We start from the raw sequence: 14,657 nt of genomic DNA on the forward strand, positions 1-14,657 counted from the left end.
ATTGTCATGTAAATTAATAAATTAGTTAAAATTATGGTTAAACTGATCAATGTCACAAAAGTAATCAACTAATAAAAATTATTGTTTTTGATTATTCCAACTATTCAAGTAATTCAAATATTGACATATGATTTCTTTTTATTATCTTTGACTAATTTAAGATTGTTCAGCTTAAATTAGTGTAATGACCCATGAAAATAATCAACTCATCCAAATTAGTGTTTCAAATGTTTGATTTTTCCAACATCCAAGTCTTCTAAGAATAATCAATCAGTTCAATGTACTGGATTAATGAGCCTGATGATTAATAGTTTGTAAATTCCATTAAATGTCCAGCTGTAATTACTACTACTACTACTACTACTGAAATGCCTGTTTTGTGGTAGCATCGTATTTCTTGGTATATTCTATTAACTTGTATATGAATTTTTTATTAATTTCCTACATATTGCGTCTATTTTTTGCACCAAACTATCAGGACCACAGTATGTATTATTTTAATAAATATTATTAAAAAGTTTTGCATCTAACCTTTTATCACTATTATTATCGTCTAGAATATTTCATATTTCAAATAACTGCATAGTTATACATGTAATACTGTAATATTCTGCCACTAACTAACAAGCATTTTGTTTTTTCAATGAAGAAATTTAGATTCTAATTAACTTACAAGCTGCAATCACGAGATACTGCATTTGGCCTTTGTCTAACTTAAAAGCGTGGTATAAGATAATTATTCTTGTCTTGTGTGAACACATTTGGAAAGCCTCTCCTACTCCAGCAGTCAGTGAGAAGTCATAACAGGGAGTAAGAAGCTGGCCAATGTGGTATTAGTTGTGAATAAAGATTTATTTTGTTGATTTTAATTTGTTTTCCCCAGTTTATTATTTTCAAATTATTTCCTTAACCTGTATTTTTATAGAAACTTTTGACTGCATGTTGGATATCAGTATACCTGAATACAAGAAAAACAAATTCAGCATCCTTGAGCAACACGTATTATTTTCATGCTTAAGAAAATAATGAAGGAGAAGTCTATGAGAAACAATGTCAGTATGTCAGTGGAATTAGCTAAATTCACTTTGAAAAAATAAATGTTGCAAATTATTTCTTAATTGTTGTTTGCAATATTGACTTCTTCAGGGTTGAATGCATACAAAAGTTGTTGGCTAAGTGAAATGTATACAATTAGTTACAGAATAAGATTTTTGTAACACAAACTTCTTATTAGGCGAGTAAAATTACTGTAATGTAATGATTCTTTTCCCTTTTGTAAGTAACAATAACAATTTCTTAAGATCAACAATCATGTAGGCTGGGATGAATTTGGTGAGACGCATGTAAAGAAACCAGGAACAAAGTGCAGGTAAACTATGCAAAATAAGTTGTTCCTATTTAAAAGCCTACTTTAATTATTCACTCTTAGTGTATTGAAAAAAGGATAAGTGTGTCAATTTTCTAAGAATCTGATCTGTAGAAATCTTCATAAAAGGAATTTCTTTGAAATACAGTGTTACAAGTTATTTGATAGGGAGAGAGCATGGAAATAAAGGGGAAAAGTGACTTTATATTTAAAATGTGAGTTACTGCCTCTTTAAGTTGAGGATATCAAAGCTAATATCAATGAGATTGAATCTATTTGGGTTTCTGTTAGTGATTACAAGGGGGAGAAGACTTTTACTTGGAATTTGTTACAGACCACCAGATGAAACTGATGAAATTAATGATAAGCTCTACAACTGGATAAAAAATTCAACTATTACTGATTATTAATTATGGGAGATTTTAATTTCAGTCATACAGATTAGGAAATATTAGAGTCAAATCATGAGGAAGACAGGTTTTTAGAAATTGCTCAGGATGGGAAACTACTAGGAGCAATATTATTTTAGATTTACTGTTAAGTACTAATAAAGAAATAGTTGATAAGGTAGAGATTAGTATAAATTCAGGTGTAAGTGATCATTGCTCAATCAGATTTGTTGTTTGTAGCATATGGAGATAAGCAATAATGAGATTTTGGTTCCAAAAAAGTAAACTTTGAAGAGATGAGACAAGAATTATCTGTTGCAAACTGGGCAACTGAATTAGAGATACTGATCAAATGTGGAAATATTTTAAAAATAAATTCTTAAATATTCAAGATAGGCATGTTTCTTAAAGACAAAAGAGGGTGGCTGCAAGTAAAAAACCAAGTTTGCTCACAAACAATATAGAGGATGAAATTAAAGAAAATCATTATAAATACAAAAAGTTTCAATTGACTGCAATGATGGGAGACTTGGAGACTATAGAAAATTAAGGTTGGCTGGTTGAAAATATACAAATAAATAGTAAACATTTCTTCAAATGCATTAAGTGTAAGCCTTTGAGGTATGATACAGGAAGGTTAATGTCTGATATTTATGGGATAGCTGGGTCATTAAATTTACTTTTTCTTCAATTTCTACTAAAGAAGATTTAAGCAATATTCTTCACCTTGAACAGTTGCTAGATGGAAACAAAATTAAGCAAGATGATCACATTAATTCTAAGCTTGTTAAGAAAAAATTGGCAAGTTTAAAGAATGATAAAGTTCTTGGGCCAGATAATATTTCCTCAAGTGTTTTGAAGAAGGATAGAGCATAGACAGCCCACTGTGTAGATTTGTGCTTATCAAGTAACAAATAAACAAACAATCACACTGAAGGATTGCTATCATTATTATTATTATTATTATTTTTTATAAGATCTTGATGAATAAGTAGGTGCCAGAATAAGGGAAGTTGACTAAAGGTCTCCCTATTTTCACGGGAGGTGATAAAAACTGTCCCAATAATTTTAGACCTATTAGATGGCCAATGGCAAAAAAAGTTTTTGAAAGTCTGATAAAAAATGCTTTACAAAGACATTGAACAAGTTTTAAATTTTGCACTCTAGACCTAGTCTCTGGATATTGCCAAGTCGAACTGGATGATGAGAGAAGAGCCAAAACTGCTTTCAGCAAACAGGATGGTTTTCTTAAGTTACAGGTTTTGCTAATTAGCCTATATAATGCTTCTACTACTTTCTGAAAATTAAAGAAGCTTACACTTAAAAGGCTCGTTGGTAAAGGTGCCTGGTATATGTGGACATCTACATACTTTACCATACATTTGAGGGTGCTATTATTAACCTGTTCCATGGTTTTACACTGGATAAGAACCACAGGATTAAGATTGAAATCTGGGAAAGGTATACCCATGTGCACATCAATAGAATTCCTTAGTCATATCAGGAGCAGAAGTGTCTGAACAGACCTTGTGAAGATCACAGTGGCTCGAGACTAACCCCAATCCATGATAAGAAGAATAATTCCCTTGGGTTTATCTTATCAGTGTTTCATGGCCAATTTTTCTAAGACTGTCACACAGATTACTGATCTACTATAGCTGATGCACATTTCAGGTGGACAGAGGAGTCTGAGCACACAGTACATTTCTTGAAGTGAACTTTAGTGGAATTGCCCCTTCTGGCGTGTTTACAGCATGATTGTGAGTTCCTGTTTGATATCAATACCAACTACAGCAGAGTCAGAGAAAGCTTAGTTAGAGAAGGTTAGTTGCAGGAGTATGAAGTGGTTATAAGGTCTGGGAATGCAACATGGAAATGCAGCTAGACTATCCTGTGGTATGGACAAACTATTTCTGTTCATTGAATGTCTTGATCCAGAACACCAAGTTGAGAAAAAGTCATTTCAACTGTCATAATGCAGTGCCACATGACAGGTTATTTCACTGGTGAATGGATACCAAAACTCATCCCTCAAAAGCTCCAGCAAGAGCAATCGAGATCTAGAACTAGCACGGTACTTGCCATGTAGTTAGAGAATATGTGTCCAGCATAGGTTGATGAACTGAGAACATGTAGTCTGTGCATCAATTTTATCAACTAACAAAAAGTAGGAACAGGGTTTGCAGTCAGTACCAGCAATACTCGGTGTCCAGTATCGGTACTGGTTTATAGTATATCATATGTTGAGAATAATATCTGTAATCAAATGTCCCATCTTCAGACTGAATGCCTCCTCTGGTATTTCAGCTTCACTTTTCACAGAATTATAAATGTTTGATGTGGTAATTTTGAGTTCATATGTCAGTCGATAAGCGAATCTCAATGTAAAAACTGCTAATAGCATGAAATATGGGAAACTGATGACTTCCATACTCTGGAAGAGAATGTGAATGTGCCTATATGACTGACTGCACATTAGGTAAGTGCATGCATAATTAACCCTTAGCATGCAGGCAGGTCAAACTGCACGTCATGACGTTTTAGTGGGTTACATTCAAAATTTAATTACACTACTTAATTATCATGAATAAACTTGACATAAAACCATAGATAATAAATCAAATTTTAATATTATATAAGTTTTAAGTTCTTAATTTTGTAAGGAAATATTTAAAAACAACCTCAAATTCCACTAGTATGAGAATTTAGATATTTGTTCTTGAGCCATCTCCTCTTCTGGATTTTTTTGTCCACCCCCCTAGAAAACTACGAAATGTAATGTAAAATATTCTCTATAATCTTGTTATCGATACTCTGAAGCTATATTTTTATATTCTTCAATCTTATAGGGCTAAAGAGAAATAAATGAAAATTGAGAAACCACTTTCCACACCTACCCCCTGACAAGCTCTAATTTACAATTTGCTAATAGATTTTTCTGAGGCCAACTCCCATTAAATTTATAACCAATAGAAAGTCTAAATTTCAACTTATTCATTGCTACAGTCATCATACCATATGGGCTTATAGATAATTGATAATTTGGTTTGATGAAAAAACAATTTTCCTACAAGAACACATTGGGAAGAGTAGTTGAATTTCTAATTGCTCAAGTCACATGATTAGGAATGATCGAGTACTGGTACTGGCAGTACCGGCAACCTGGTACTCTCAGTATTACTGCAAACCTAGGGTGGGAATCAATCTGTTCTGCAGGTAGTGGCATCAACTCTGTAGGAACAAATTCTCCAGACCTTGTATAATGCAAGGATTGGAGGTCATCAGGAAGTTCCTCCAATAAACATAGTTTTCTGAACATATTTTTAACATTTCTCAATACAACACCAGTTAAAATGCATAAAAATGCAGACTGTGCTTGAACTGGATGTGAAATGTAACAGCTTCTTGTGAGGTATAGTTACTCTCCATTATGCTTATCATGTAGCTGATAAAAGTTGCATGTAAATGTAGATGCTAATGAATTTCCTCAGTCAAAGGAATCAGGTCAGCACCCTAGCAGTGTTCAATCTATACAGGTAATTAGTGTGGGTGTTCTTGCCTCCATTTCTTTCCTACTACATACTGGCTGTGTTGGTATAACAATTAGAAGGTAGTGGAGGGAATGCAGCAGGGTTACAGGCTAGATATAGACTATCATCACACCAATGAGGTTTAGATCAAGTGCATGACCCATGGATGTCTGCATTTACTGCAATCAATTGGCAGGTTAAATGTGAGCACATGTAAGCTTGTAGACATGGAGCTTGACCATATGTTTATTTTGGTGCTTCACATCAAAGGTACAAAGCATATTATGCTAATACAATAGTCAAGGAACCGACAATGATTTATAATCATAATGAAAATTATATTATGTAGAGACCAAAGTACATTTAAATAGAACGTTGGTCTGTCCTATCTCCCACACCAACCCCAAAATAGAAAAGATACTGTTTAAAAACAACAGAAACTATTAAAGCAGATGATTTTTCACAACACAGTGACATCAGCAAAACTCAGTTTATTTCACCTACAGTTTGTTCATGCACTTTACCAGCTCTGACCTTATATTTAAGTCATAAATCTATTGTAAATTCCAGATGTCATGTGAAAACATTCTTGTGCATTATAAACCCTGCATATTTTGTACTTGTATATTTTAATTTTGTATACAAGCCCTGTACACTTAGCTGTATATCATACTTAAAAAAGGCAAACCAATGTTCTGTTGAAACATGTAGTATGTTCTCTGCATAAAATAATTCTCATTATGTGTTAAAATTTTGTTGGTCAATTTGCTGCTGTAAAAAGGTAGCTCACTGACAGTAGTTCTCCCAGAAGCAGAGATGGAGAAAGTAGCTCTCCTTTTGAAGTCCTGACAAAGATAAAACAGCAGCTTTTGCTTCAGCAGATAACAGTGTTAAGAAACCACTTTCAAGAACAGGCAGCCAGATGGACAGAAGCATTGGTGTTGTATAACTGTAAGGAAAACTACTGAAGTACAGAGAGTCACCAACACAATTGAAGGAGAAGGATCTGGCATGAACTCAGAAGGTTCTTTCAAAAGCCAGAGAGATTATCTGTCAAACCTTCACAGCTCATTGAAAATCCACAGTTACATTGGAGGATTTGCTGTCAGGATTCTTCTCCCATCTTAAGATGTGGATAAACCTTTACATTTGTTTAATTCATTTTTGTATAGGGTATCTATGTTTGTAACTACAGTTTTCCTTTGTACAGTGTATGTATATTTACTCTCATCATGCTTAGCGTAAAAAGTATTCTTTCATACTAGACAGCATATATACGTATATGTATTCAATATGTTTAAGATGCAATACTTTCTTTGCATCATAAATATATTTGTATTCTAATGTAAAGTATTAATTTATTTCTATAGAGTACATAGGTTAAGTTGGGTTTAATGGTTTGAGTTTTTCAACCTTCTGTGTATAATGTGTTAGTTATTCTCTTATTAAAGATAAATGTTTTTCTGTATGGGTTGTGCTTAATTTTTGTGAAGTGTGATTTCTATTCAAAATTTTCTGTTTTCTTTCTTTTTTTTTTTTGTATGTTTTCAGAATAAAGGCATTGTTGTTAGTTTCCCCTTTAAAAGGGAATAAAATTTCTTTGTTAAAGGGTATTTTTTTATGCATTTATCTTTGGTAAAGGATATTTTCATGTATTTTTAGCTCCTTGTTTTGTTGTATATAGTGAAACATATCTTGTTAAACTATACCCTTTAAAACTAAGGGGAGGAAGTGAGCTTTATTAATTTTCTTTTAGTGCCTTGTATTGTAGTGTTGTCTTTGCTTGTATACATTTGAGTGTCGTAGACCAAAGGTGAGTTATTTCAAATTCATGAGTGACATACAGTTAGTTTGAATTTTTTTTGGTAGTTTTTGAATTAGGGTTGGACAGATCAGCCTGGATAGAAAGAGTAAACATGTGGTACATGAATGTACAATGTGCTAGCTCCTCTCTTGGTTGATAAGTAAAATGTTTTAAATTACTGTTCTTTTTTTTTACCATTCTCAATTTGGATACATGAAAGTGCTCAAATTTCTCAACTTTCCCTTTCGCTAGTGCATATGGCATGTGTATTCACCTGTGAGAAATGTAACTTGTAACATTGTGAGAGAGAGTTTTTTCTTGTTGGCATATCAAATAAAGCTAGGGGCTGGCATATCCTTTGCACACATTATGTTATAACCACATAAGTCATTCACTGAACATGAAGCTATGTACAATTCTGGCTTTGTATATAAAGCCAGGCTTGCCCCAGGAGAGGAAGATTTAACACGGAGGTTTTATAGCACACTTTTCCATTTAGCTTTTGGACTCCAGCTTAAGCTTTAAAAGATTTTTGAAGTTTAGTTGATTTTGGTTTAACTTTTGTTTTTGCATTAATGTATATACAGTCAGAGGCTTAACATGACTTCAGATTTTACTACCGAACTTGACTTCCAAGGAAAGTAGGTTCTGTTTAACCAGTTAAGGCTCAGATGTTACTTTCACTTAATATAAACTTAGCTATGTAGCTTATCATGTTATAGGTGAGAGTTTGTAAAAGTTGGTAAGAGCTTTTTCATAGTCTTCACTACTCTTATCAGTTCGATACATATCCATAAGACACATTCTTTTTTTTATATTGTATTGTATTTTGAAGAAATATTTTTGTATATTTGTGTCTCATCACTTTTTTTTTCATAACAAACTCAGTCAGAGATTGGGGAGAAAGCATGCTCTGTATTCTTGAGCTTCCAGTTAATGAGCCCTGATTGACTACTATGAAATAAATACATGAGCTAGAAAATATTACAAACAACAGAAGACAGGCTGATAGACATGTAATATACACAAGTCTCTGTATAACTGTTAACTGTGAATCAAGTTAATGCAAAAGATTAATTAAGTTTTTAATGTATGTTTCATCAAATGTTATGAAATAAAACATTAATTTGCTATTCTTTTATAGATAATTTAGGCAGTCTTCTTGACTAACAAAATTTTCACCTCCAGGACTTTCACTACAAGTGTCATGCTGAACTAGCTAGTTGCTGTACATTTCACCTTTGTTTGTTCATTAGTATAGCGTTCTTCAAAGTACGTGTTGTGATCCAGTAATGGGTTGCAAGATCTTATTCAATGGGTCACAAGGCTTATAACAAAAAAACTATTTCATGTTAAAGTAATAAAAATTAAGTGTTGGGTAAAGTACACTGTGATGAATATTTTTTATTAGTTTTTATTAGTGAAGTTCTTGCTAATGAGAGCTTAAAACTGCCAAAATTAAAAAGACACTTAGAAACAAAATATGCAGAACTTGTTGATAAGCCCTTTGAATATTTCCAAAGGATGATGCATGAATTAAATTTATTGGCACAAGTTATTAATAAGTTAACCACTCTGAATGATAAATCACTACTACTGTGTAGTTGGAAAATATAAATTGGACTGGGCTAACTGCAAAAGAATTGCAAGTGATGGTGCAGCAAATATGACTGATAGAAATAGTGGAATTGTGAGAAAAATATCTGAGGCAACTGGTAATAATGCTACTTGGAATCACTGTTTTATTTACCATGAAGCCTTGGCTGCCAAGGGTATTCCTAATAATCTCATGGCAGTTCTGAACGAAGTGGTGAAACTGGTTAATGTGATTAAGGGAAGCTCACTTAACAGTTGGCTTTCTGAAGTGTTGTGTTTAGAAATGGGATCCAATTATTCTCAATTACTCTATCACACTGAAGTCCGTTGGTTGTCAAGGGGCAGGGTCCTTACAAGGGTGCACAACCTAAGGGAAGAGATTCATCTTTTTCTACTTGAAAAATAGTCTGATTTGGCAGATATGTTTTGAAATAACAATTGGATAATGAAGTTGTCATATTCAACTGACATATTTTCACTTCTGAATGAATTTAATTTGAGGCTACAAGGAAGAGACAATGACTTGTTTCGACACTGTGAACAGATCCAACTATTTCAAAAATCATTACTATTGTGGCACACCAGTGTCTGTGGTGATCACCTGAGATACTACACATTCCCAACACTGTTGCAACACATTGAAGGGAACAGTGTCAATGAAGAAAAGTTGAACAAAATAAAATGTACCATAGAATTACATCTCTCTCCTTTGACAATTTTAGGCACTATTTTCCAGTAGAGAAGTGTGAAGTTTTGAAAGAAAAGCATTGGATGTAAGATCTTTTTGCTTTTGAAAACCCTGAATCTATTGTAGGGCTTAACTTGACACCTGAACAAGAAAACAAGCTGCTGAATTTCACCTGCAACAGTACACTGAAAATGAAGCACAAATAATCAAATTTGTCATTCTTTTGGATCATTGTTTCCAAGGAATAACCACTTTAAACTATAATGAGTGTTTTGCTGGTGCTGCCTTTTACAACAACTTACATGTGTGAAATTGGATTTTCTACTCTGGCAAGGTTAAAAACAAAAGAGAGAAACTGACTCAACAATACAGTTGATATGTACGTGGCACTTTTATCCCAGATTGGGACAAAACAGTGAGCAACAGGCAAGCACACCTGTCACATTGAGTAAGTAAAATTCAAACTGATTTCTTTGCTGTGTATTTACTGTAGTAAATTTCTTTTAAGTAATATCTATGTCTAATGCTTACATGAAGTTAAAGGGTTGAAATTAGTATACCTATTAATATTATTCTTGTCAGACAACTTTTTTGCTCTTTTTTTTTTGGGACGGGGCAGGGTTGAGGGGGTACATGGTTTACTTACATTGGGTCATGGGACAAAGAATTGAAAGAACACTGCATCAATACATCATCTTCTTACTTAATTTTCTAAAGCTGAGAATATCATTTATTCTCCAATATAAAAACATTATAACTACCACAGCTTATCCAGAACTTAAGTGTAATTTGATAAATAATAAACTTAAAAACTTAGACTGATCTTTCTGCTACTAAATACCACACAATGTTGCTGCAGGAGACTTTCCTCATCCCTAACATGATAGTTAAAAGAGCATATGTAATACATCAACCACTTTCAGGGTTATAGTAGACCAACCTAGAAAGTTCCACTTTAAAATCATTCAAGAATAATATAGCAGCAAAAGTACAAGGTTAAACATTAAATTAATGTTTAGGCCTCTGCCTATATGATTTTCATGCAAGCTAAAACAATAAGATGTTTATTACAATACACAAGTTAATTATAGGTTTATGTAATGAATATTACATTCAAATATTATAAGAGATGAATCTTATTCCAATTTACAAACACGTACACAAAGCTTGAGTAATCTATTCAGGTCCTTCAAACAAATAAAATTTGTTTATTGTACATTATATAACACTTTCTCTCTTTGTAATATAACAATTAGACCAGAACATCTCTTCTTTAAAACAGGGGTGTATATATTTATCTATATCTCACAATCTAAGAAACTACTTAAAAATTATAGTCAAACAATTTTTTTTGGCTTGGCCAGAAACTTTATGGCTTGTCCCCAAGTGATGCTAATGGATTACATATACCACTATCAAATATCTTAATAATCATTACAGCCTTAGTTAAAAATAGTGTACATACCCATTCTTTACTATACTGGGATATCATAATCAACTAAGAATTATTTATTTCCTCTGCTACAAATACTTCAAAGATAATAAATTTAATGATATTCCTGGTTATAAAACAAAGTAGCAGGCAATAATGAAAACTGTTAGGCAAATGTGGAAAATGGCACTACAAATAACAAATGGTATTTATTTTTATTGTAACATAAGCTGGGTTCATAAAATTTTCTAAATTGAGTAAGATTAGATAAAAGTATTAAGTATATTATATATTAAGTATACTATCATGAAAGTTTTCATTCTCTATCTTACTTTCAGTGACATATTTCTACAAAGCAAAGTTATCTTAAACTTACAAGAAAGTTTAAGAATTTTTACTCTAAAAATTTGTAGTAGTAACAATTAATGTCAATAAATTAAAAAAGCACTTATTTATTACTGGTAGCTTCTTTATTGAGGAATTTTGCTTTACCTAAAATTGCAGGGTGTAGTCATAATTATAACAGGAATTCTGAATCAAATATTCTTACCAAACCTTATAATGGATGTGCAATCCCATTTACAGTTATTTTTGAGTTAATACACTTCCTCCTTATGTTTGAAGCTCCTAAAATTTATGAGAAACCTAAGAAAATGTCTGACGACAGTGATGTATAAGGTAGTTTTTATATATTTTTGCAAAGATTGCATATATAATCAAGTTCCACAAGGTAAATAGCTGTGAAATGTCACTTTTAAAGGAACTTAACAATATTCTTACAGAAAATATATTACCACAATAACATAACTTTAAAACATGAGGCTAACATAATTAATAATAACAGAATAAAAACATATCTTAACAGCAAATAATGTTATATTTGATAAAACTAAAAGATGATGAGCCAGCTGAAGTACATGTAGAGCTGGATTTAATATATGACCTACAGTACAGGGCATAAGCACCCAAGGGCTCCCAAAAAATCTATTATACTAAAATTAAAATAATAATACTATATCTTTCTAACAATTTACATTTTTCTTCTTTAAGAATCTTAGTTAGTCATTATTGTCCACCCCTTGTTTGAGAAAGTGTTTGATCACAAAATAATTCAAATTTCAATGTCATGAGCTGGTAATATACCTTTAAAATATGTTGACAAAAGTTTTAGAAAACAAATTTCAATAAGAAAGAAGTTAAACCTTTTCACAAAATGAGTGCCTTCCTTTTTTTAAATGAAATAATGGTCAATGCTTAAATAAGTTTTAAATTTTCCGCGTTATATTAATTATTAACTTTAGTAGAGTAATAAAAAAAAAATGTCATATTTAATTTCAAAGAATATTAGTAACTAAGCCAAGTGGATAATGTCGCAACGTTGTTGTGTTTTCGGATTATTTTAAATTATCTGATGAAAATAATTAAAAGTTCAGTCAAGTAAACTATTAGTATCAGTTTATTTCCTACTTTAACCTAAAGTTTAGGTTAACGTTTCTACAAGGTTGGACACTTGTACATAGCTGTAAGTTATTGTAAGCCTAAGTTACAAATGGAGTTGTTAACTAACGTAAAATGTAACTCAGTAAGCGCGATAACAATCGTAGATCCAAATATATTAGAAAACTCTACACTAACTATATGATTTACTATATCCTATCTTTCAACTCAATTCTTGAAAATATTCGCGGTATTTGTAATTTTGCTTCAAGTTCAAATGTGCGAGAAAAAGTTGATGTTAACTTTGAATTTTCTTGGCTTTCTACGTCTTCTAAATACTTATTTATAGTAAATAACATTCAAGAAAAAAATATCATTGATAGCTTACCGACAACTCAAACAAACTCTCACTATCATCAGTCAGAGCTGCTGAAATAACATTTTCATTCGTAACTCAAGGAATGACATGAAATACGTTTAAAAGAGGAATGAAGAACCACAGGAGTCAAATTATTTGTTCTCAAATTTTCAAAAGAAAAACCTAAAATACAATGGTTAATACTGTTTTCCATAGAATATTTAACACAAATTAATCTATTTTTCAATATACTTCATACAACATAAATATGATAAAAGTAATGAATATTCTGTAATGTAGGTATCCTACACTTGACATAAATAAATTGTAAAATATTATCAAAGAAAGCAGCAAAAAGCCTTAAAAACAAACTAAATAGTAAGTTAACATTGAATAAGATAGAAAATATTCAAGGAAAGTAGTGAATATTACAATGTACATCAAACACAGAAAATAAGACCCATATCTGGCTTGAAACTTTTCACTAAAAGCAAGAAACAAAATTCGAGAAAAACACCTTCCAATATGTAAAAAATGAACTACTTCATTGTAACCCGCTCCCTCCCAGTGGCACAGCGGCATGTCTGCGGACTTACAACGTAAGCAACCGCGATTCGATACCCGCGGTGGGAAGAGCACAGATAGTCCATTGTGTAGCTTTATACTTAACTACAAACAAACAAACATTGCAACCCCATAGTTACAGTGGTTATAAAATTTCACTGCAACGACCTTAACCACCAAGATATATTGGACTTTAAAATTATCATTTAAAGCAGGATTATAATTTCGAAACATTAATTCATACTTGATATAATCGTGTGACGCGCAACCCATACAAGAAATTATAGAGTGGCATAAATTACAATCCCAAATTATAAATTTTTATTTATTCTGCGAATACCATAAAAAGAGGGTTACAAGGGATTTTAAAACTATTGTTACGAAAGCGGACGTCACGTGACACTGGTAGCGTGCGTGAAGTTTCTCGACTTATTGGGGAAGACCGAATTTGTTCGAGACGCCCTCATTTTAGTGCATAAGCCTAGCAGAAAAAGACAACGGAGAATAATAAAGTGTATGTTTTATACTCGTCTGAGCGAAGTTATCGAGATCGTGAGTCGCTGTGATTTATAACGTGTATTATAAAAATTGTTAAGTTTAAAGAAACGTACTGACTGTGGAATTACTGTGTACTAAAAGTTTGTATCGAGAAAGAATAAAGTGGTTTAATCAAGAAAGGACTTGTATCGCTGAAGTTCCTCTGAACTAATTTGTACCGGAAAGTATCAAACAAGCACATACCAACAAATTAGTGTCAGAGAGTGGGATGAAAAAAAAAAAGAAGATGGAAACGAGAAGTGGCAAATCAAACTACAGCTTAGCAGATTTGATAACAGCAATACAAGAACAGCAAAAGAAACAAGAAGAACAAGAAAATAAACAAGAAGAGAGACAATAGCAGTGGCAAGAAAACCTACAACAGTGACAGCTCGAACAGCAAAATAAACAAGACAGATTACAGCAGTTGTTGGAGGAAAACAAAAGAAACAAGAAGAACGAGAGAAGACACAAGAAGAGAGATTACAGCAGTTGTTGAAGGAAAAAGAAAAGAAACAAGAAAAACAAGAAAATAAACAAAAAGAGAGACTACAGCAGTGGCTGGAGGAGCAAGAAAATAAACAAGAAGAGAGACTACAGCAGTGGCTGGAGGAGAAAGAAAAGAAACAAGTAGAGAGGCTACAGCAGTGGTTGGAGGAGAAAGAAAATAAACAAGAAGAGATACTACAGCAGTAGTTGGAGGAGAAAGAAAATGAACAAGAAGAGAGACTGCACCAGTGGCAACTGGAACAAGAAAAAAAATAAGAAGTACAACTGGAAAAGATTAGTAAATTTCAAAGTAAATTAAATACATTAAAGGACGATTTAGGGGTGATCTAGTACGAAGAAAGCCACAGGAATTCGAATGGTAAGGCACAATGGAAAGCATTTAGAGCACAATCTGAGCTCCTGGCAGAAATGAATGGATGGACAGAGTGGCAGAAGGCAGTGTACCT

The 14,657-nt window shown here is 32.5% G+C and overlaps 1 protein-coding gene across 2 annotated transcripts in view; it reads right to left on the minus strand.

The window, feature by feature from the left end:
* The window catches only part of LOC106466351 (transmembrane protein 53-like), a 28,984-nt gene extending 16,269 nt beyond the window's left edge, over positions 1 to 12,715 (minus strand). Inside the window, exon 1 of one of the 2 annotated variants that reach the window (XM_022394345.1) lies at positions 12,631 to 12,715. In XM_022394345.1, coding sequence (XP_022250053.1) covers positions 12,631 to 12,659 — 29 coding nt within the window. In that variant the 5' untranslated portion in view covers positions 12,660 to 12,715. Of the gene's footprint in view, positions 1 to 12,440; positions 12,554 to 12,630 lie in introns of those variants that run through there. The other variant, XM_022394346.1, reaches the window with a different exon arrangement.
* Positions 12,716 to 14,657: the final 1,942 nt, after the last annotated feature.

Source organism: Limulus polyphemus, unplaced genomic scaffold (assembly GCF_000517525.1).
Source record: "Limulus polyphemus unplaced genomic scaffold, Limulus_polyphemus-2.1.2 Scaffold2233, whole genome shotgun sequence".
NCBI classification, from domain to species: Eukaryota; Metazoa; Arthropoda; class Merostomata; order Xiphosura; family Limulidae; genus Limulus; species Limulus polyphemus.